Genomic DNA, 23,908 nt, shown 5'->3' with positions numbered 1-23,908 from the left:
GTGGTTTGAAGTCAGCCTGGCCAGGAGAGGCCCTGAGACTGTCTCAACAATTAACTACAAAAAAAAAAGAACACAAAAAACCAGAAGTGGACCTGTGGTGCAACTTGTAGAGCACTAGCCTTGAGCGAAAAAGCTAAAACACAGCACCCAGGCCCCAAGATGAAGGCCTAGGCCAGCACCGGAAAAAAAAGGGGAGTGAGGAAGCAATATGGATGGACCTTGATAAGCCAGTCACAAAGGACCGAGGCTGCGGTAGCACCTGCCTGCAGTTCGAGTCTGCCAGAGGATCAGGAGTTAAGCTCCAGTGGGGCACCATAGTGAGATTCTGTCTCCAGAACATCAAAACGAAATGAAAACTGGACAGATTCTCTGACCCTACCTAATGCTAAATATATGCAGTACACTAAAGTGGTTGAGGTGATACTTCATGTCTTACGATTTTATTACAATAAAAGACTGGATGATGGGGCACATCTGTAATTTCAGCTGTTGCAGCGGCAGATAGGAAAAGAATCAAAGTTTGAACCCAGGCCTGGCTGAGAACCTATTTCAACACACAATCCAGGCATGTAGTAGGTCCCTGTAATTCCAGCTAGGTGGGGGGCAATAGAGATAGGAAGATTGCATACCAAGGCTAGTCCTGAAGTAAAGGGCACTAAGAATGCCTGTGACCTGGGGCTCAAGAGGCTGAGATTCTGATTCATGGTTTGAGGCCAGACAAAATTAGTCAGCCAAAAAAAAAAAGCTGGAAGTAGAGTTGTGGCTCAAGTGGTAAAGCACTAGCCTTTAACAAAAAAGCTGGAGGACAGTGCCCAGGGCCTGAGTTCAAACCCCAGGACTGACACTATCAAGTGTGAAAGCCTAAGTTCAACCCCTGCCAGCGCTGCCAGTAATGAACAAACCGAAAGGGGAGGAAGATGTCAGCGCAGTGGCCAGACGCTCGTCTGGATGGAAAGCTACACATGGCTTCCATCAGTTTCTTGGCTGATCTAATATTTCACTGATTTAATTTTTCTAGGCTCTTGGGATGCTCTTTTGGCATAAGCATAATATTGAAAAGTCCTTGGCTGATTTGCCCAACTTCACCCCCTTCCCAGATGAATGGACTGTGGAAGATAAAGTATTATTTGAGCAAGCCTTCAGTTTTCATGGGAAAACTTTCCACAGAATCCAACAGATGGTAAGTGGTGCTTTGTGTTGTTTTTGTATTAGTCTCTACTTTGAAGCTTGTGTGAAAGACAACCTCAATCTCAAAAGTTTTCATTTATAACGATTGCTTTAGGGAAAGAATGGCTTGCTAGTGCTGCTCTGTGGCTGGGAAAGTTCCCACTGCAGTGAGCCTTTCTTCCCCTGGAGTGACAGCTGCTGTCACCGCCCCTCCCCCAGTTCTGCTTGATGAGTCTACCCATGCTCCTGCCAGCAGGGCAGTGGAAAACTGTTTGCTAGGTGGTGTTGGTTCTCACCCATAATACCAGATACTTAGGTATGCAGGTTCAGAACCATTTCTGGCAGATAACCTCGACTCTCTTCTCCAGTTAACGCAAAGAGCAGGAAGTAGGAAGTAGAGTTGTGGCTGAAGTGGTAGAGTCCCAGCCTTGAGCAGAAAAACCTCTCAAAGGCATGAAGGACTGAGTTCAGGCTCCAGTACTGGCACCAAACAGAAAAAAAGCTATTTGAAGCCAGGCGCCAGTGGCTCACTCCAGTCATTGTAGCTACTCAAAAGGCGGCGATCTGAGGATTGCGGTTCAAAGCCAGCCTGGGCAGGAAAGTCTGTGAGACTTACTATTTTTTTGTCAGTTGTGGGGCTTAAACTCTGAGTCTGGGTACTGTCCCTCAGCTCTTCAGCTCAAGGCAGCACTTCTGAGTGGTTTATTGGAAATAAGACTTTTCTGCCTGGGCTGGCTTTGACCTCGATCCCCAAATATCAGCCTCTTGAGTAGCTAGGATGAGAGAGCCACCAGTGTCCAGCTTCCTGAGACTCATCTCCAATTAACCACCAGAAAACCGGAAGTGGCTTTGTGGTTCCAGTGGTAGAGAAAGAGAGCACTTGCTTGAGCTGAAGAGCTCAGGGACTGTGCCCAGGCCCAGAGTTTAAGTACCACAACTGAGGGAGAGAAAAAGCTATTTGGGTAGATTCCAACTTAAATCTTACTGACGGTTGCATTAATGTTAAAATGAATCTTTAAAAATTGCACCAAAAGGTACGTTAAGGACATGGATTATATGAAAAAAAATTATAACCTGATTTCACAATTCTTTATTTGGCATTGCACACTTGAGTAACCTGTGTTATTGTCTGTATAGAGAATTCATTTTGTCAATGTTTTTCCTTATCAGAAAAGAAAGGATGTGAATTCAGACATTTCTGCATAAGTGAGAGTAACCCTTATTAAATACATCTAATTGGATTTGACTGGTAAAGATGAGTGTCAAACCTAAGCCAACTCATTTTTTTACATTTAGCTTCCTGATAAATCTATAGCGAGTTTGGTGAAATTTTACTACTCTTGGAAGAAGACAAGAACTAAAACCAGCGTGATGGACCGACATGCCCGGAAACAAAAGCGGGAGCGGGAAGAGAGGTGAGCGCCGACTGGGGTGTCAGCCAAAGCACACGGGAGAAAGCTAACCATCCTGACAGCACAGCTTACACGCATTTCTTCTCCTGACAACATCGCGCAGCGCTGGGAAGCAGAGCGCTCATTCCCTGCAGCTGAAGCCACTGGGTTTGAATGCGTGAACTAAAGCACAGATGAAAGCTTTCACTCCTTTTCATAAAAACACATAGCCAGGTGTGCACCATTGGCCCACGGTGGTAATCTTAGCTACTTGGGACACTGAGATATGAGAATTGAGGTTCAAAGCCAGCCTGGGTAGGAAAGTCTGTAAGACTTTTTTTGGGGGGTCCAGTCGTGGGGCCTGAACTCTGGGCCTGGGCACTGTCCCTCAGCTCTTCAGCTCAAGGCTAGCGCTCTACCACTTGAGCCACAGCGCTACTTCTGGCTTTTTTCTTTTTGCTTATGTGGTACTGAGGAATCAAACCCAGGGCCTCATGCATGCAAGGCAAGCGCTCTACCACTGAGCTACCTTCCCAGCCCCTGTAAGACTCTTAACTCCACTAAATAACCAGAAAACTGGAAGTGGCACTGTGGCTCAATTAGTGGAGTGCTATCCTTGAGCACAAAGAGGCTTATGGACATTGTCCAGACCCTCAGTACAAGCCCCACAACCAACAAAAATAAAATTAAAGCCAGTCACCTGTATCCTAGCTACTGTGAGACTTTTTTTTTTTTTTTTGTCTTTTGTCAGTGTGGGGCTTGGGCCCTGTCCTGTGCTCTTCAGCTCAAGGCGAGTGCTCTACACTGCTTGAGCCACAGCACCACTTCCGGTTTTCTAATGGTTTATTGGAGATAAGAGTCTCTCGGACTTTCCTGCCCGGGCTGGCTTTGAACAGAGATCCTCAGATCTCAGCCTCCTAAGTAGCTAGGATTACAGGCATGAGCCACTGGCACCTGGCTTCTGTGAGACTCTTATCTCTAATAGACCACTAGAAAGGGGCCGAGAAGGTGGCTCCAGTGGTAGAGCGCTTGCCTTGCATGCATGAGGCCCTGGGTTCGATTCCTTAGCACCACATAAGCAAAAAGAAAGAAGCCAGAAATGGTGCTGTGGCTCAAGTGGTAGAGCGCTAGCCTTGAGCTGAAAAGCTGAGGGACAGCGCCCAAGCCCATTGTTCAGGCCCCACGACTGGACCCAAAAAATAATAATAATACTAATAAAAATTAAGTTTAGATTTCCTTTCCCTTTGTTGACCCATCTACCTATCTGTCTTGTTTGTGCGAGTTTTGTGTGTGGGTTTTTGTTTTGTTTGTTGGGTTTTTTTTTGGTGTGAGTATCGGGGCTGGAACTTAGGGCCTCCCACTCACCCTTTGCTTCTTTCGTTGTTGTTGGTCATGGAGCCTGAATTCTGGGCCTGAGTACTGTCCCTGAGTTCTACCACTTGAGCCACCACCACTTCTGGCTTTTTCTGTTTATGTGGTGCTGAGGAATCAAACCCAGGGCTTCATGCATACAAGGCAAGCGCTCTACCACTGAGCCACCTTCCCAGCCCCCTTCTTTAATTTCTTAAAAAGACATTTATTTAGTTTTGCCAGTTGCTTGTGGCTTACATATGTAATCCTAGCTACTCAGGAGGCTGAGATCTGAGGATCTCAGTTCAAAGGCAATCAAGGCAGGAAAGCCCACGAACCTTTTATCTCCAATTAATCACAGATAAAGCTAGAAGAAGAGCTGTGGCTCAAGTTGTAGAGGGCTAGTCTTGAACAAAAAAGGAAGTTCCGGGACAGCACCCGGGCCCTGGCTTCAAGCCCTGGGACCAGCAAAAAAAAAAAAAATAATAATAATAATACATTTATTTAGTTTTGTTCTTGCTATTAGTTTGGAGTTCTCTCTCTCTCCCCCTCTGCCTTCTCCTCTCTTTCTGTCCCCACTCTCTTCTGGCCCCTTTCCTTCTCCTCTCCTTTCCTCTGTAGTTCCCTTTGTCATCTCCCCTTCCTCCCCCACGCTGGGGATTAAATGTAGGGCCTTGCACATGCTAGACCTATGCTCTACCACTGAGCCGCACCCACCCTGGATCATCGGAGTGAAGAGAAGCTCCCTACGCCTAGTAAGGGAAGGTGTGTGTTAGCCGCCATTTCCTCAGCCGTCCATAGCTGCGGGCAGTGACAGTGCCATCTCTTCAGCAATCAGAATGGACTCCAGGCTGGGCTCAGAAGTCCCACTTTGCATCCTCCTGGGCGAGTTAGTTCCTCCCAAGCCTGCTTTGGTGATAGTAGCTGAAGGTGCTTGACATCCAAAAGGCAGTGCATATGCACAAGGTGGCCTTTAAAAGTATTTCCACATTTTCTATAATAATACTGTTTTAGTACGTTGAAAGTACAAAATAAATTGGAGAATAAATACATTATCCCCAATGTCCCTTCTAGAGTATATTACTTGTTACAAAGAAAAATTATGTGCAAGAACACATTGAAAATAGAATGTCAGGGGCTGGGAAGGTGGCTCAGTGGTAGAGCGCTTGCCTCACATGAATGAGACCCCTGGGTTCGATTCGTCAGCACCACATCAACAGAAAAAGCCAGAAATAGTGCTGTGGTTCAAGTGGTAGAGCACTCGCCTTGAGCTGAAGAGCTGAGGCCCAGAGTTCAGGCCCCATGACAGACCCTCCCCCCCCCCCCCCCCCCCCCCCCCGCCAAAAAAAAAAAAATCACTTTTGGGAAAATTCGAACCTCTGGGACCAAGTGTAAATTGGTAGTGATGTTAAGAACATATCCATGGGCTAGGAAGGTGGCTCAGTGATAGAGCGTTTGTCTCGCAAGCATGAGGCCCTGGGTTCGATTCCCAATACTACATAAACAGAAAAAGCTGGAAGTGGTGCTATGGCTCAAGTAGTAGAGCGTTAGCCTTGAGCTGAAGAGCTGAGGGACAGTGCCCAGGCCCAGAGTTCAAGACCCAGGACTGACAAAAAAAAATAATAAAACCACATTTATCCAAAGCTGGGTGTGTGGTGGTACTTAGTGCTTAGTTCCAGCACTAAGGATGCTAAGGCAGGGGATCACTTGAACCCAGAACTCAGGAGTTTGACCAACTAAGTTCAGATAGCAAGTCCCTTCTCAGAAAAACAAAATGGGGCTGGAAATGTGGCTTTAGTGGTAGAGAGCTTGCCTTGCATGCATGAGGTCCTGGGTTTGATTCCTCAGCACCACATAAACAGAAAAGGCTGGAAGGGGCGCTGTGGCCCAAGTTTTGGAGCACTAGCCTTGAGCTGAAGAGCTGGGGGACAGCATCCAGGCCCAGAGTTCAGGCCACAGGACTGGCAAAAAAAAAAAGCATCACTAAAACCATGAATCTTGATTTGTATGTATGTTCTTTTGCATACATATTATTGGATCTACTTATGCATTAGTACTCTTTGGTTTTTGATTAAATATTTAACTTCCTTTATATGTTATTTATTTTAATTATAAAATTGAATCTGTTACTACAAGCATGTTCAATCTACTAAGCAGCAATCTAAATTAAGTCAGATAGATTGGGATTGATTATCCTTGATTATGACATTAGCATGCTGGCTGACATTCCCGCATTTTCACACCCACGTGCTTCTCTTCGCACGACTGCTGCTGGGGAAGAGTGGGTACCCCTCTTGTGCACCGCACACTGCGAGGACACACACTGGCCGCAGCCCTTGAGGGCTTACTGAGCTCTCACAGGCCTTGCCGTAGCCGCTGGTTCTTGTCTTGAACACTCTCCCCCTAGAGCCTCTCCTTGCTTGGTAGAGATGGGGACGGGGACACAGTGGAGGCTGGCTCTGAACTCCCCTCTTCCACCACCGTCCCAGTTCTCTGGGGGCAGGGAGCCTGACTCTGTTCCTCCTAAAAATAAAACACTTCCCAGCAAGCACAGCGGGTGGATCTTTGAAGTGCCAGGCCACTGCAAGTCGTCGCTGTTTTAATGGCAGTACTGGTGTTTGAACTTGGCCCAGTGTCAGGCATGACCCCGCACTCCCCCCACCCCTCACCCCCAACACACTTCTGTTCCCCTTCGGTTATTTTTCAGGTCATCTTGTCCCCTCTGGTCACCATCTTCCTACCTGTCTTTCCTGTCTGCTTAGCTGGGATTACAGAAGTTTACCACCATGTCCACCTGACCTGTTAGCATGGATGCTACAGAGTTTTTGCCCTTAAACCATGCTCCCCCATCAGAGGACTAGGAGTCATCACTTCAGTGGTTGAGTGTGGGCCTGTGTTCAATTCCCAATACTGCCAGGAAAACACACACACACACACACACAAAATATGCAGGTCACCAAAAGCCTCAGGCTTTTTGTGACTGTGAACAGAAAGTTGGGACTTGAAAATGGATTGGTACTTGTTGCTAAGTTTGTTGATTCTTGTAGAAGCTCTTTGTCTTGCTGCTTAACCATAGCCTAGACCTCCAGTAGAACTATGAAATGGTTGCTGTTCAGTTTGAATTATGAACCGTTTTTGTCTCAGCAGTCTGAGGTCATGTAGAGTAATTTTACATTAAACTTGTCACTAAATCAAGTTTCGAGTTATATTTTTATATGAACTAGAATTAATCCAGAATAACCTTTTAGTAATTTTTTCTTGTCTTCCAGTGAGGATGAACTGGAAGACACAAACGGAAGTAACCCCATTGACATTGAGATTGATCAGAACAAGGAGAGCAAAAAGGAGGTACTGCCCTACAATTGCTCAGGCAAAGGAACCTCATCACTGGTTTTTCTGCGCATTCTCCCTAGTACATTAAGTGCCGTGTGAAAAGTTCCTGTTAGGACTTTATTGCCAACTTAACTTTATGTAACTTAGAATTCTGTTTGCCAGGAATCATAAGTAAAAGAACCTTTATAGGAAAACAAAAGCCAGGTGCCGGTGGCTCATGCCTGTCATCCTTGCTACTCAGGAGACTGAGATCTGAGGATGTGGTTCAAAGCCAGCCTGGGCAGGAAAGTCTGTGAGACTCTGATCTCCAATGAACCACCAGAAAACCAGAAGTGGAGCTTTGGCTCAAGTGGTAGAGCGCTCTCCTGGGGCTGAGAGCTCAGGAAGAGCCCAGGCCCAGAATTCAAGACCCACCACCGACACCCCCTCATCCCCTACCCACCCACCGACACCCGGCCAAAAAAAAATATATATCGTTGCACAAGAGATGTTTTTTGAAGACTCTGAACTTAAGCAGCTCATGAGCTCCTTCAATTGCATATGACTGTTGGTGTTTTCATATGGGTGTCTGTCTTTTGTCTGGATGGTATTTTTGCAAATGATTTATAGGAGTGCCTGAATGACAAGGTCTAAGAGTTAACTCAATCGCATGGTTTAGGATGTTGTACTTGGAATTTTGAGTGGACTTTGTTTTGATAGATTGCTACTTACTAGAGACTTTGAGGTATTTAAAATGAACAAGGAGAGACTTTTCTATAATTCTTATTTATATCATAGCACAATTTCTGACTCAAAAAGAAAATTGGCTAAATCTTAATTTCTTTTAAATGTATAATGCTATTAACAACACACACAGGTCATTGGGTAGTCTTTATAAAACAGTGCTATTCAGAACATAGTTTGTGCCTGCTAATATTTTTATGTTATTATCACTTCAGAAATTGCCATTACTATCATAGATCTTAGTTTGTATTTTGTATTTTAGTTTTTAAAATTTGAAGCAAAAATCCACTTCAGTAGTTCTATTAGCAAATGTTACCCTAGCAAAAGGAGATCAGTCATGAGCAATTGTTGGAACTTATTCTTCTTAAAATGATTACTAGCAAGACAGTCCTTGTCTTGCCAAGATTTTGTTGTGTTTCAGTTTGGGAATTCTTTTTTTTTGGGGGGGGGGTCTGGTCATGGGGCCTGAACTCTGGGCCTGGGCGCTGTCCTTCAGCTCAAGGCTAGTGCTCTACCACTTGAGTCACAGCGCCACTTCCAGCTTTTTTCTTGGTGCTGAGGAATCAAACCCAGGGCCTCATGCATGGAAGGCAAGAGCTCTACCACTGAGCCACCTTCCCAGCCCCCAGTTTGGGAACTCTTTATTTTTGAGGAAACACAGAAAAGTTAGCATGTCTTGGATGTGTGGATGTGTGGTGCCTGTGCTGAGCTCCGCTCAGAGCCGCAGCTCTCACGTGGCTTTTGCTCAAGACTGTGTCTGCACTTGGCTCACTCCCACTTCCTCCTTGGTGCTTAATTGGAAACTATGAATGCTTTTCTTCCTGGGCTGTTTTTGACCTGTGATCTTCAGGTCTCAGCCTCCTGAGAAGCTAGGATTGCAGGTGTCAGCCACCAGCATCCAGCAGTGATATGCAGAGAAGGTCATAGTTCATATTACAGTTTGTGTTTTGGTTGCTTACTGGAGTTTAAGTCCATAGCCTTGCATGCACTAGGCAGGCACTGTACAACTTGAGCCATTCCTCTAGTCTTTTTTTTTTCTTGCCAGTCCTGGGGCTCATATTCAGGGCCTGGGCACTACCCTGAGCTTCTTTTAGTCAAGGCTAGCACTCTGCCACTTGAGCCACGGTGTCCCTCCCTGCTTTTTCTGTTTATGTGCTACTGAGGAATTTAACCCAGGGCTTCCTGCATGGTAGGCAGGCACTCTACCACTAGTCACCTTCCCAGTCCCTTGGCTTTAGTTATTATGGAGATAGGGTTTTGAGTATTTGCCAGGGACTGACTTTAAATGAAGATCTTCTTACCTCTGGCCTTCTATACAAGATAACAGAAGTGAGTCACCACCCCAGAGATAGGCTCTTGCCAAATTTCTTTTAACTTTAATTTTATTTTTTGTCCAATTTGATTCTCCAATCTTCACTTCTGGAGTAGCTAAGATTACAGTTGTGAGGCCTAAAAGTTCGTATTCCAGATGAGTTAAAGATACACACATAGCACCTGGTGCTGATGGCTGCCGGGTGAGAGCTGCTGAAGTCCTAGCACCTGAGGCTCCTGTCCTCTATTAATCAGCAGAGTGCTGGGCTGGAAGGAGAGCGCACAATGGTAGAGCACAGCTGTACCAGCAATCAAAGCCAAACGAGAGTGCAAGGACCTGATTTAAGCCTCAGTACCTTACTAACAAGCACCTAATTAACAAAATTTACAGAGCCTATTTTTTCTGTCTGTGGCATATAGAGGTCTGTATTGCTGGAGAAGAGTAGTGAGATAGAATTATTCCTGCTTCACTTCCCATTTGATAAAGATAGGGCCACAGAGCTCACAGAGAACACAAGTTGTTTTTCTGCCTGTTACTATCAGAGGCGGAAAGAGAGAAAGGAGGAACAATAAGAATCCCCAGGCCAGTCTGTGGCTGCTGACCACAATGGGGATTTAGACGCAGCGTAGTATTTGTTTTGGGTCATTTGGGGCTATATTAAGGACATAGGCTTTGCACTGTTCATTTCTGTTTTACACTTTCATATTTCTAATATATATATCATGCAGGCACCGCCTACTGAGGCAGTTCCTCAGGTAAAAAAAGAAAAACATAGCACACAGGCCAAAAATCGAGCGAAAAGGAAACCTCCGCGAGGAATGTTTCTTTCTCAAGAAGACGTGGAAGCGGTTTCTGCCAATGCCACGGCTGCCACCACGGTGCTGAGACAGCTGGACATGGAGCTGATCTCCATCAAACGACAGGTACTGTCCCACCAGCCACGATGGCAGCTGCCACCGTGCGTGCAGTGACACCGCCAGCCAAGTGCACATCCCAGAGGTGTGGCTGCCGTTCACACAGACACCACCCCTAAAAGAGCACTTTGTTCCTAACGAAATGAACAGAGGAGACAAGTATATGGATGTTAAGTTTATATACAGTACATTTATGTGTATGTACGTGTATGTGTATATAATGACGGCTATATGTGCAAGCTCTTGAACTTGCTGAAATGGCATTCTATCACTCGACCTGTGCCCCACATGCTTTTCCCTTTAGTTGTTTTCCACATTGGGTCTCATGTTTATGCCTGGGTTAGTGTGGACTGTGTGTGGTTCTCCTGCGGTGATGACAGGTGTGTGCCACCACCTCAGCTTTCATTGGCTGAGATGAACCTGTTGGCTACCTTTTTTTTCTCTCAGGGCAAGTACTCTACCACTTGAGCCCAAGTCCACTTCCTGCTTTTTGGTGGTTAATTGGAGATGAAGAGTCTCATAGACTTTTCCACCCTGGCTGGCTTATAACCGGGATCCTCACTTCTCAGCCTCTTTGAGTAGCAAGGATTATAGGTGTGAACAACCAGTGCCCAGCTTCCTATACCTTTTTTTTTTTAATCCCTGGCTTTTTATATTTCCATATAAAAATGGAAATTTTGTAAATTTCCAAGAACAATTCTGTTAGCATTATGATTGGGATGTTGTTTTAGCTATGGACTTGCTGTCCTCATTGAGTCTTTTTTTTTTTTGGTCAGTTATAGGTCTTAAACTGGGCCTGTGCACTGTCCCTCAGTTTTTCAGCTCAAGGCTAGTGCTCTGCCACTTAAGCCACAGTGCCACTGCCATTTTTCTGAGTGGTTTATTGGAGATAAGAGTCTCACGGCCTTTCCTGCCTGGGCTGACTTTGAAGTACGATCCTCAGATCTCAGCCTCCTGAGTAGCTAGGATTACAGTCGTGAGCCACCAGCGCCCGGCTCATTGAATCTTCTGAGTGGAGGTGCACGCTCTCCCTTTCAGGCCTTCAGTGTGTGTGTGTTGTGTTGCTTTCTGTGCACAAGCTTGTGCGTCCTCTGCTAGAATCACTCCTTGGTGTTTGGTGTTCTGTAGAGAATTTTTGGTTTTGTTGGTTTGTTTTTGTTTTTGTGGTGGTTCTGGGGCTTGCTCCTAGGGCCTGGGTGCTGTTCCCAAACTTTTTTGCTCAAGGCTAGTACTCTGCAACATAGGCCAAAGCTCTGCTTCTGGCATTCTGGTGGTTAATTGGAGATAAGAGTCTCATGGTCTTTGCTGCCCAGTCTGGCTTTGAACCTCAATTCTCAGATCTCAGTTCCTGAGTGACGCCAGGCTATAATATATTTGTAAGGATCTTCTGAAATTCCGTGTAGAAAGGACTTATCACTTCAGTTTGCAGAGTACACTCAGACTGAAAATTCAGCATGATAATCTAGTACTGGTAACTCATTAATTCTTTCTCTTTAGTTCTAGAAAGCCATCAGCAGATTGCAGCTGCCCTTTAGTTGTGAATTTTGCGGCTTTTGCCTTGTTAGTCTTGATGGTGTCCTTGAAAGTTTAGATGGGAGGCAGCTGTGATTTCCCAGTGAGAAGGGGTGGGGGTCTGTGGCCACTGTGTTGGGGTAGGAGGCAGTACTGGCTTGGCCGAGCAAGGCCCCAGAACTAGAATCACGGACTGGCACAGCTGTGTTCTAATCTTAGGAGAATCACTTAATCTTCCTGGGCCTCTTTTCTGAGGAGGAGATTAATTCTTTCAGCCTGATCTCCCAGGATCTGTCAGGGTGGCTGCCACAGCCTGTTAACCTCTGTGAGCAGCAAGATCTCTGCTGAGCCGGGAGCTCCTATCCCTCTCCAGTCCTCTGCAAAGCACTAGAAAACCGGAAGTGGTGCTGTGGCTCAAGCAGTAGAGCGCTCACCTTGAGCTGAAGAGCATAGGGACAGCACTTAGGCCCAGAGTTCAAGCCCCACAACTGGCCCCAAAAAAAAAAAAAACAAACAAACGAAAGAGGCTCCTCTCTTCCATAGAGCGGTTCCTTATTCTACCATGAGAGATTAAAACATGGTTTGGTTTTCAGAGCAGGGTCAAGGGCAGGAATTGTTATAATTTGAAGACAGCCACTGAACAGTTGACATTTTAAGGAGGGAAGGCATAGAGTCTATAACATAGAGAAGAGATGTGTGCCACAGTGCCAGGGCCATGGCTGAGCAGTGCATCTGCTGCCGGGTGCCCTTCTACACTCAAAGTGACCAGTCATGCAAGGAGCCCAGGTATGTCAGAGACACTCACCTGAAAACAAGCCGCCCATGAATGATGCTTGCCCCATAGCCATCAGTCCAGCCGTCATCTCTTCCGTGACGCACCGGGTTCTCTGAGGCTCTCTAGTGTATTGGCTTCTCTTCTTTGGTCATGTGTTGTAGCCATCATGTCTGTATTCAGGGGAATAAGCAGAGGACAGGAGGCAGGGCAGCCCTCGCTCGCTCCTTGTGACGTGGCACCCTATATGCTGCTCCTGGCTCCAGCGGGCCTCACCTCACAGGCACCATGGGGAGAGCCTGGCGGGCCCGAGCAGACAGTGAGTGGCCTTGCAGGAGCGCAGGCTGAAGAGGAAAGGAAGGGTGCGCAGTTGTGCTAGGTGGTGCACGCCGCGCGGCTCCGCCGGGTTTCCTTTGTGTCTATGGATCTTCTTGTCTCGCAGCTTGTGCCGCCCTGGCTCCTTCTCAGCTGGCCCAGTGTGGACAGCTGACTTCTTACTGCTGTTCTGATCCTAAATGCTGGGCGTTGCTTTCTTTAATTCCTTTCTAAAAATTATTTAGAAAAAGGAATTATTAAACAGTCTGCACATCTTGCTCTCTCCTTATCTTTTTTTTTTTTTTTTTTGTCAGTCCTGGGGCTTGAACTCTGGGCCTGGGGCGCTGTCCCTCAGCTCTTCAGCTCAAGGCTAGTGCTCTACCACTTGAGCCAGTGTCACTTCCAGCTTTTTCTGCTTATGTGGTGATGAGGAATACACCCAGGGCCTCATGCATGCAAGGCTAGCACTCTACCACTTGAACTACAGTGCCACTTCCAGTTTTCTGAGTGGTTTATTGGAGATATATCTCCCAAACTTTCCTGCTTGGATTGGCTTTGGACTGCGATCCTCAGATCAGCCTCCTGAGTAGCTAGTATTACAGGTGTAAGGCACTGGCACCCAGCTCTCCTTACCTTTAAAATCCTGCTATTTGGCTGGGAAGGTGGCTCAGTGGTAGAGCACTTACCTTGCCTGCCTGAGGCCCTGGGTTCGATTCCCCAGCATCACATAAGCAAAAAGAAAAAAGCCGGAAGTGGAGCTGTGGCTCAAGTGGTAGAGCGCTAGCCGTGAGCTGAAGAGCTGAGGGACAGCGCCCAGGCCCAGAGTTCAGGCCCCACGACCGGACCCCCCCCCCAAAACAAAAAAAAATCCTGCTATTCTTCATTTCTTTTTGGAGTATCTTCTATTTTTAAGTGTTGTAAGGTGTTTTTTTCCTGGGAAAGACGTCTTCTTTCTATTACTCCTTTATTGGTTTGTGTGGTTATTAACAGATGGAACAGCGCTCCTGCAGCATTGCTGCGTTGCGCGTGGAGCGCCTCTGTGCTGGTGGAGTGCAGGGCAAAGGGCATTCCTGTGGTCAGCCCAGTCAGAAACGTGTTGGAAATCAGAGCAGCTTTGGCTTGATGGCTGTGAAGCGTCTGATTGATGTAGGCAGTGACAGTTCGATACATGGAGTCAAAGCAAAAATGTGAGGAAAGACCCCTTATGGAAACATGACAATGTTACAGTTGATTCTTTTTTCCCTCTTGAAGGTGCCCGCGCCTGTGCGTGCTTGTGCGTGCTTGTGTGTGCTTGTGTGTGCTTGCACCACTTGCTCTGGGCTGAACCGGGAGGCTGTGGCTACAGCTCTGCTCTGGAGCCTGTGCAGTTAGCAATTGTTGTTACCCATCATTCCACCGCCTTTGTGAGTGGTGGGAAGCCCAGACACTACCTTTCTTGGGTCGGACTCTAGGTAGGTGTAGGCAGCACAGACTGTCACCTGGTAGGAGGCAGGGGGCTGCATTTGCCCCCTTCCTGCCGAGGCTGCCCCTTGTCTCTTGCCCGGGGAGCAGACTGGCAAGTTTGATTAGACAGACAGACGCCCAGGTTCTTGTGGCCACAGCAGGGGTTAGGAACTTCTTTGCTTTTTTTTTTTTTTTTAATTTTTAGTTCTCTTTATAAAAAATTGTAAAATGAAAATCTTTTTCCTTCTTAGATTCAGAACATTAAACAGACCAATAGTGCTCTCAAAGAAAAACTTGATGGTGGAATAGAACCATACCGGCTCCCGGAGGTAGGATCGCTCCTTGTCTCAGAGGTTGATGTGTGGCTGCATCCCCAGTGTGTGTGCTGTCGGACATGAAGGGTTTAGACATAATTTTTTTTTTTGTTTTTGGTCCGTCATGGGTCTTGAACTCTGGGCCTGGGTGCTGTCCTGTACTCTTCAGCTCAAGACGAGCACTCTACTGCTTGAGCGACAGCACCACTTCCAGTTTTCTAGCGGTTTATTGGAGATAAGAGTCTCACGGACTTTCCTGCCCGGGCTGGCTTTGAACCGCAATCCTCAGATCTCAGCCTCCTGAGTAGCTAAGATTACAGGTGTGAGCCACCGGCGCCTGGTTGTAGCCATAATTTTATAAAACTAGTTATGTTAAAATTCTCTACAAGGAAAAGAAAGATTCCTTAAGGACGTACTTCTTTTTCCATGTAATATGCTAACCATCTGTCTGGATGTCTAGGTCGTTCAGAAGTGCAATGCCCGGTGGACCACGGAAGAGCAGCTCCTTGCTGTCCAAGGTATGGCGCCGCAGACAGCCTGCGGGTGGCGGGTGGTCTCGGGAGGGGACGTCCCCCCCCCCCCACTTTCACCCAGTGACGACTACCTTCTCTCCACACACTTTAACCATAGCTCCTCTGCTTTTATATCTCAGTTTTGTTTTATTCCCCATGACTTACAAGTTATAAATATGAACTTGGAAGCCACAGTTTTGTAAGCTGTATTACACTTCAGCTGTTGCTTGTTGAGTGTTGCATAGTCAAGAAGTACAAAATCCCAAAAGAAAAAGATGAAGTGTTAAAATTTTAAGATGGGAAATGTATTAGACCTGCTGTGACCCCCTTAAAATAAAAAAAAATGCAGAATGCATTCCCACCATGGGGCCATATGACATCTGGGAAGACAGGTTTGTGGGTGGCAGGGCGGCACTCAAGTCCAGGGCCCCTCTGTGGGGTGTTCGTTTCTTGAGTTGGCTGCGCTCTTTCCACTGGTGAACCATGTACAGGAACGCCTGCTGTCAGAAGCCTGTACTCTATGTTTTGTTATCAGGATGAAAGGACAAGGCTCAATTGTGGTTCTTTTTTTTTTGGGTCCGGTCGTGGGGCCTGAACTCTGGGCCTGGGCGCTGCCCCTCAGCTCTTCAGCTCAAGGCTAGCGCTCTACCACTTGAGCCACGGCGCCACTTCCGGCTTTTTTCTTTTTTCTTATGTGGTGCTGAGGAATCGAACCCAGGGCCTCAGGCATGCAAGGCAAGGGCTCTACCACTGAGCCACCTTCCCAGCCCTCAATTGTGGTTCTTAAAGATTGTTTTTTCTCTTGCATTTAAAAAAAATGCCCTTTGTCTCCCTAGCCATCAGGAAATACGGGCGAGATTTTCAGGCAATCTCAGACGTGATTGGGAACAAGTCAGTGGTACAGGTGAAAAATTTCTTTGTAAATTATCGACGCCGCTTCAACATAGATGAAGTTTTACAAGAATGGGAGGCAGAACATGGTAAAGAAGAGACCAATGGGCCCAGTAACCAGAGACCTGCCAAGCCCCCTGACAGCTCTATCAAGATGCCCGAGGAGGAAGATGAGGTAAATCTACGGCAGCGGTCCCTTCCCCACAGCCGTTCACCGGCATGCACCTTCCCCTGTCAGATGTGCTGGCAGCTTGCTTAAAATTTTATTTTTATTTTTTGTTGTTATTATAAAGGTGATGTATGGGGGGTGAGTGTGGGGGGGGGAGTCACAGTTACGTACGTCAAGTTATGACTATTTTTCTTTTTGGACGGTGTCACCCTTCCCTCTCCCTGTGCCAACAGCTTTTCCCAGAAAATGCCATAATCCATGTGCTCTGCCTCTAGGCAGAGACTGGTGAGCCACTGGCCTCAATGGCCAGTAGAGAGCCCATCGCAACAGAGACGTGTGAGACCCCCACGGGCGCGTATAGCCGCGTCAGCACGCTGCGCGGCCCGCCCAGCTGTGCCACCTACTGGTGAGCGCCTGTGTATGTCCTCTGCCAGCTCCAGCAGCTGCCAGGGGCTGAGCCATCGTTTCTGGGAGGGAGGTGCCCATTTCCTCTGCCCCATCGGCTGGTATGTGAAGGATTGGACTGACCAGAGACACTTGAGCTTCCTGTGCCAGGCTCCCTTGTCATTTCCCACCTGGCCTGGCCTGCTCTGCTCTGTTCTCCATTCCCAGAGATCACACATCGAGAGGCTTGACCTAGACCGTCACTGCACATCTGAGCTTGTTCACTGACATCATAATTCAAGGATTTGCCTAGTTTTCTGACACATCCCGCAGCCCCTGCAGTCCATTTATGTGATCACCTGGGTGGCATGTGATTGCTGCCCCTTTGCACCATATCCTGGCACCCAGAGCTTGGCAGTGAAGGGGTAGCCATAGGCCACACAGGGCCTGTCAGGTCTTAAAGGGCTCTGAGCACTTCCCTTAGAAAAGCAGTGAAGCCTGAAAATGCCCCCGGCCTGTGTGAATGCACGCCTGACACATCACTTTGTGACAGCTTGAGACCTGAGACCTGGTAGCAAATGAGAAAGCAAATGGACTTTGACTTTTTGGCGGTAATTCTGTTCTAGTGTTAATTGCCCCTTTAGTAACAAACTGACTTCAGTCATAGCCCATCCCTCCTCTCCTCCGCTCCCTTTTTTCAGTGCTGGCTTGGACGGGACATCGCTCACCGTCCTGTGCCTGACCATTCTAAATTCTGAATGTCGGAAGTCAACCTGTTTGAGCTGCTCTTTGTTTAAATAGACAGAGAGAAACAGAGAGAGAGGGAGACACCCTGAGATACTACCTTACCCCAGTCAGAATGACCTATATCCTGAATTTAGGCAATGACAAATGCTGGCAGGGATGTGGAGAAAGAGGAACCCTACTGCACTGCTGGTGGGAATGTAAGCTAGTGCAACCACTCTGGAAAGCAGTCAGGAGTTTCCTCAAAAAACTAAACATAAGGGCTGGGAAGGTGGCTCAGTGGTAGAGCGCTTGCCTCGCATGTATGAGGCCCTGGGTTCGATTTCTCAGTACCACATAAGCAAAAAGAAAAAAGCCGGAAGTGGCGCTGTGGCTCAAGTGGTAGAGCGTTAGCCTTGAGCTGAAGAGCTGAGGGACAGCGCCCAGGCCCAGAGTTCAGGCCCCACGACTAGACCAAAAAACAAAAACAAAGCCATTAGATATGATAAAATAATGGCATTTGCAGAGAAATATATGAAAGTAGAACAAATCATGTTGTGTGAGGTAAGCCAAGATCAGAGAGGCAAATGGCGCATGTCCTCCCTGATAGTCAGATGTGAGATTTAAAATGCAGTGAGATGACCAAGTAAATAAGACTCAAGACACCCATGCACAGTGAAGCCAGAGGACACCCACACACAGTGAAGCCAGAGGACACCATACACAGTGAAGCCACAGGACACCATACACAGTGAAGCCAGAGGACACCATACACAGTGAAGCCAGAGGACACCATACACAGTGAAGCCAGAGGACACCATACACAGTGAAGCCAGAGGACACCCATACACAGTGAAGCCAGAAGACACCCACACACAGTGAAGCCAGAGGACACCCACACACAGTGAAGCCAGAGGACACCCACACACAGTGAAGCCAGAAGACACCCACACACAGTGAAGCCAGAAGACACCATACACAGTGAAGCCAGAAGACACCATACACAGTGAAGCCACAGGACACCCACACACAGTGAAGCTAGAAGACACCCACACACAGTGAAGCTAGAAGACACCATACACAGTGAAGCCAGAAGACACCATACACAGTGAAGCCAGAGGACACCACACACAGTGAAGCCAGAGGACACCCATACACAGTGAAGCCAGAAGACACCCAATCATCTACAGACTGCCAGAACCCCAAAGACAAGGAAAGAAAGGACTTCTAAATTGGTCTTAGCACTTCTAGATGACTGTATTCTTTACCTTACGTACCGTGTACACACGCACACCTGAGGCTGCTGGGAGGAGGGCATAGAGTCAGTCGGTGGAAAGCAGGTGAGAAAGTACAGCAGAGGTGAACTAAGCAGCTTCAGGCTGTGATGGGAGGAAAGCGTGGAAGAGAAGAGCTGATGCTAAGCAACGTACCTACCACCCACTTCGGAAGAAACCGTTTTATTATTAAAGTTCATAGAGTTCATAAGCTTTGTAGATTAAGATGATGATTATCATTGTGATGGTTAAAATGTGTTTGTGACTTTATTTTGTCGGTCGTGAGGCTTGAACTCTGGGCCTGGGCGCTGTCCCTCAGCTCTTCAGCTCAAGGCCAGCGCTCTACCACTTGAGCCACAGTGCCTCTTCTCGTTTTCTGGTGGTTTATTAGAGATAAGAGTCTCACGGACTTTCCTACCTGGTCTGGCCTTGAACCATGATCTTCAGATCTCAGCCTCCCGAGTAGCTAGGATTGCAGGTGTGAGCCACCAGAGAGTGTTGTGACTTTAGCTAAGTATAACTATGCCACAGTATTGTGAAATTTATGTAGTCACTTAATCTCAAAAAAGAAATATTTGGAGGGGCTAGGAAAGTGGCTCAGTGGTAGAGTGCTTGCCTAGCAAGCATGAAGCACTGGGTTCATCCTCAGAACTATATAAACAACAAAGCTGGAAGTAGCGCTGTGGCTCAAATGAGTACTAGCTTTGAGCACCAAGAGGCTCAGGGACAGAGCCTGAGCTCTGAATTTGAGCCCAGGACTTCCATATATAGAGATGGAAGGAAAAAAGCACTCGAGAAGAGAAAGCATGTATAACCAACAGCTAGTGGTCATTGACATCCTCCTTTATGTAAAGATGGAATTACCAATTGGAGAGGTGGCAGGTTAGAGTCTTGCTGAAAATTAGGATGTATTGCCAACAAGGAGAGTTCTGGCAGGACTATCTCAGTTCTGTCTCAGCACCACCCTGAAGCAGCGGTATTCTTGGATTTTGGATTCGCAGCCTGGCAGCTTCCCCAGAGGGCATTCTGTCTTCTGGCAGGAATTAGTGGCTGCTACCACCTGTCTCTGGACAATGAATCGTTGCCACTTCCGCACTGTTCAGCCAGCATTGTGCTCCTGCGCTGTCCTTTCTTCACCGAGGAGCACACTGCTGTGGATGGGAACGCGTGCGTCCACACTCGCACGCTCCCCACCTAGGAAGCGCTTGTGCAGCCAGGCACTGCGTCTGCCATGTGGGGTTGGTGACATGTACCTTCTCCCCCCACAGAGCACCCAGCCATAGCTGTGTGCCTTTCCCTGGTCTTTGATCTTTCCTTCCTTTTCCTCTCCTGCAGACTGCTTCCGTCCTCGATGTGAGATACGCCTCGGCCTCGTGAGCGCCGCAGGGGGCTCGGAGCACTTGGTATGGACTCCACGATGTTATCCAGGATATCAGGTATTACAAGACATCACCTAGCCATCTGCATCACATCTCTGTGGACAAGCAGCTATTACCAAAAAAGGCATACACTTCCAGTCCTGCACTACATCTGCCTTAAGTCCTTGCTCGTTCCTCCATGTTGGCGCCACTTCTCAGAGAGCTCCGCTGCATCCCACTCGGCCGCCGGCCGACGTGCTGGGGCCCACGGCTGCACGCTCCCCACCCCCACCCCGCCCTAGCGCGCAGCGCCGCGCAGGGCAGGGCGTGATGGAGGGCCTGGCTCCGCCCTTGCATGGCCCGCACTTTCTACTTTGTGCGTATTGCGATTCTCCGAGTAACCAGCCCTGCTGGCCTTCTAGAAAGCTCCTTGTTCTTTTTGGGGGCAGCCACCTAAGTAATATCATGCTTCCTTGGAAATCAAACGTTTATTGGCAGACTCACAATCTTTATTGTACCAGCCATCCTGATGCCGCTCACCGCCCCCTAAGTGTAGAGCTACGGTTTAGAAACTGGGTGCCCTTCCCCTTTTCCTCTAATGCTACGCCTTTCTCCCTTCCCACGTGGCTCACTCACAGCCACTGTCCTTGGACACTGTAGTTTACCAGGAATACGGACCTCGGCGCTTTCTGCCTTCAGCCTTCAGCATTGCGATCCCAGGGTGGGTGCACCCCATCTCTTCCTGATCCCCCAGCCACCATTGCCACCACCCCACCCCGAGAGATTCGGTCCATATCACTGTACCTGGTGCTTGTACATTTGGAATTGGTGCCTTCTCCTTTTGGCAACCATGTTATCAATCCTTTTCTGTTGAAGTGTCTTATTTAATGTTTATTGCTTGCCAAAGAGAACATCGCTGAGACAAGACGTGGCAGGAGCTGGAGGTTCTGACAGTGAGGATTTTTAAATGTCAGGCTAGTGCAGGACATTAGAATAGCTGGAGATGGTTTTTTACAAGAGACACACCATTTATTCCCACCCTTTTGGTGTGCCTGGCCTGTTGTGTGTGACTGTGTGTGTCCTTTGTGTCCTTTGTGTACAGTGTGATCCCACAAACATCATGGCCTCCCTTCTCAGCAGAGTTCAGGGCAGAGAAGTGATTGGTACTGGTCCACTGCTACCAGGATGGAAAGAATCCATCTGCAGTGCTCCAGAATACATTTAGAGAGGACTGGCTAGGAACAGCGAAGCTCCTTACAGACTTCTGTTCTCTTACTAGACTGCCTCCTGCCCGCCCGTCTGCCTGCCTGGGATAGAGGGTTGTCAGCCAGTCAAGACGGAGCCTGGTTGTTGCATCGCTGAAATAGTTTTTTCTGCTTTGAATACCAAAAAGGAAACAAAAGTAGATGCTTTAATGCATAAACAATTTTTAAGAATTTAAATATGCAATTAGAAATTGGTGTGTTTTGAGTCTCAAGCACCTTGCTTTTTCTATTTACTTAGGTCCACTGATTTTGGGGGTTTATTTTCCTTTAGGAAGAGGCTCAGCTAGGAATCTCGGGTTTGGTGGCGTGTCCGTTCTTTCTGAGAGGTCTGGAGGAAGGAAGGTCATTGGGCAGGGAGCGCGGCAGGACTTTCCGGTCCTGCTGCGGCTGATCATGCGCTTGTTGGCCAGGGAGCACTTGTGAAGATCAGGACCAGGGCCTGGCCTGCTGGTCCGACCTGAGGGCAGGTAGCAAAGCCACACTGGGCACAGCTGAGTTTTGTGTCTTTGTCACCAGCCTGCTGTGGAGTTGGAAGACGGTGGGAATGGCGAGATGGAGGGGCCCGGTTTGCACAAGCCCCTGCCACAGCCTTCCGCTCTCCTCGCTTTCTCAAGTGCTTGCTCCTGCTACCGGGTTGTGTCCAGCACCGAGGCAGCAGCTTTCTCTCTCTGTCTGTGGTTCTGTCTGGCTTCTTCAAGTCCAGGCTCTTTTCCTTCCAGTTTAATCCCTCATGGCAATATCTAGAATTCATGCTAACCCTCAGGAGGCGTGGCAGGCCAGAGCGGCAGGGCTGGGCCCTGTCCCCTTGCATGCTTCTTGGTTTGGAACGCCCTCCAGCCCTGAAGAGTTACGTGCCAGTGTGCTCGTGATCATGGTCGCTCTTTGGGGGGAAAGAGGCGCCCATTCTCATTGGACAGAGGGGAAAGGTGGTCTTTGCCTAGCTGCTTTTGCTGCGGTCTCGTGTAAAACAGCACTGTGCTTTAAACTTTTTATTACATTGTCTTTCCAGTGAGATAATGCAAGAAACCACTTAGCTTTCAAAGCTGAGTGGTCTGGTCTTACGTACGTGAAGACTCTAACATATCAAGAATTAGGTGCGTTGGCAGGGTGCATTTGGGACATGGTAACTGCTTCAGATAGAATGTCACTCAAGCTTTGTGTTCTTAAAATTATCAATGTGAATGTCATAATTATATATATTTTTGGGGGAAATTCTCCTAAGTATAAGTTATTGTGCAAAATATAGTATCATGAACACAAATAATAGTTAACTTTTAGTTTAGGAATCCCTAAAAGATCAATTGTATTGCATATGCATTAAAAGTTTGTTTTATTTAATTTTGTGTAGATGTGTAAAGTCTTAGGTAAAAGTCCTTTTCACTTACCATTTAGACACCTGTTACTTGAATGTCGCGTGGACTGGCGAGCAGCAGTGGTCGTCTCTGTAACGTAGCTGTAGCTGGGAAGCTGGCGCCCACCCAGTCGCCGCTGGGGCGCACAGTCAGGTGTGCGTGTGGGCGGGAGCCGGTTAGCACTGTCCGCCCACTGCCTTGTCTTGTGTGTTTGTCAAGACATGGCTTCCTCAAGATAGTTACTGGTTTTAATCTATAAGATCCGCTGGGATCACAAGCCTCTAATCGCAAAAGACGAAAGGCTTACTGTGTTGGAGTAATTCAGTAGTTGCTTTCTGTTCATATAAAAGTTCCTCAAATATCACACGCCACTCTGCGTGCTCATTGTCACTTTAAATTTCAACTATACCCTATTTTTGTCTTTCTAAATATCAGATGTACTATTGGTATAATTGTACACCAAAAATAAGCCAAACAGTGCATTACACTAACTGGATCCCTGCTTTTATGTGAGCAAAGGAAAGACAGAGCCAACGCCCAACACGAGCCTCTCTCTCCACTAGCCTGTTTCTATGAGTAGTGACCCAGGATTCAAGCTTTTGGTATCAAGCAATCTTTGCCTCCAATTACTCGGAGTAGTTAGAGCCTCCTAATCTAATCTAGTGACCTCGTGCAATGCTCTTTCTGCCACTCCCGGATCTCCGTGGCTTTTCCTAACTTTAGTAAAGCACAATGGCAGGAACGCTATATAGTTGAGAAGAAGGCAGGTCAGTATAGTCTATGCATGTTGTAAAATAATGAGTGTTTACAGTCACCTTCTACAGCGAAGTTTATACCGGAGCCCACAGTGCTCCACCATCTAGACTTACAACTTTGCTAAGTGCTTTTTAGATTGCTTAAAATTTTTTCAAGATTTTAAAAGATGTATAAGGTTAAGTTTGCAAATATAATGGAAATGCTGTATATCTTTTGAAGTGATAAAAATCCACTTTGGAATTTTAAAGAAAATATGTTGTAATAATGCTGTTGTAAGTAATATTTTCCTGTCTCTCTGCCTGTTTTCTATTTCAGCACATACGTTGTGGTGAATGTTCATAGCATTATAATTGCTTAGCCATTGAATGATAAATTTGTTAGTGGAAATTGGAAGATTTGTGAAATTCTGCAGAATTCATTTTTCTATTTCCAATATTTGCTGAAGTTAAATAAAAATTTTCAAGCCATTGATGTAATAAAATATGAAGCGAAACAGTATCTGCACCCCCATCTCCACCCTCATATGAAGTGGGGTGCTGTTCTTCCTTCTGAGCAGGCCTGGGGGGGCTTGGTATGTGCAACGTCCCAGAACTTGACCTCTGAGGCAGCCGCGCAGTCCGTCTTCAGCGGTGCCTGACCTCTGAGCTGGTCCCTGGCGGCCTCCCAGTCGTCTTCAGC

At 47.3% G+C, this 23,908-nt stretch overlaps 1 protein-coding gene across 1 annotated transcript; it reads left to right on the top strand.

The window, feature by feature from the left end:
* The first annotated feature begins 212 nt into the window (after positions 1–212).
* On the top strand, positions 213–23,701 carry Rcor1 (REST corepressor 1). The gene is made up of 9 exons (XM_013012978.1): positions 213–317; positions 1,019–1,180; positions 2,464–2,582; positions 7,178–7,256; positions 10,005–10,199; positions 14,484–14,561; positions 15,007–15,064; positions 15,895–16,124; positions 19,835–23,701. The coding sequence occupies exons 1-9, from the start codon at positions 213–215 to the stop codon at positions 19,874–19,876; spliced, it is 1,068 nt and encodes a 355-aa protein (XP_012868432.1). The 3' UTR covers positions 19,877–23,701.
* Positions 23,702–23,908: the final 207 nt, after the last annotated feature.

This window comes from Dipodomys ordii, unplaced genomic scaffold (genome assembly GCF_000151885.1).
Source record: "Dipodomys ordii isolate 6190 unplaced genomic scaffold, Dord_2.0 Scaffold2, whole genome shotgun sequence".
NCBI lineage: Eukaryota > Metazoa > Chordata > Mammalia > Rodentia > Heteromyidae > Dipodomys > Dipodomys ordii.
Note: the sequence above shows the minus strand (reverse complement) of the source record. Positions and strands in the feature narration are given on the sequence as shown.

What these genes read in the sequence shown, in the direction of transcription:
- Rcor1 (XM_013012978.1), top strand. Translation starts at nt 213, where the DNA reads ATGGACCTTGATAAGCCAGTCACAAAGGACCGAGGCTGCGGTAGCACC. An exon ending in TGATCTCCATCAAACGACAG is followed by an intron (nt 10,200 to 14,483) that starts GTACTGTCCCAC and finishes TTTCCTTCTTAG; the next exon opens with ATTCAGAACATTAAACAGAC. An exon ending in AACCATACCGGCTCCCGGAG is followed by an intron (nt 14,562 to 15,006) that starts GTAGGATCGCTC and finishes CTGGATGTCTAG; the next exon opens with GTCGTTCAGAAGTGCAATGC.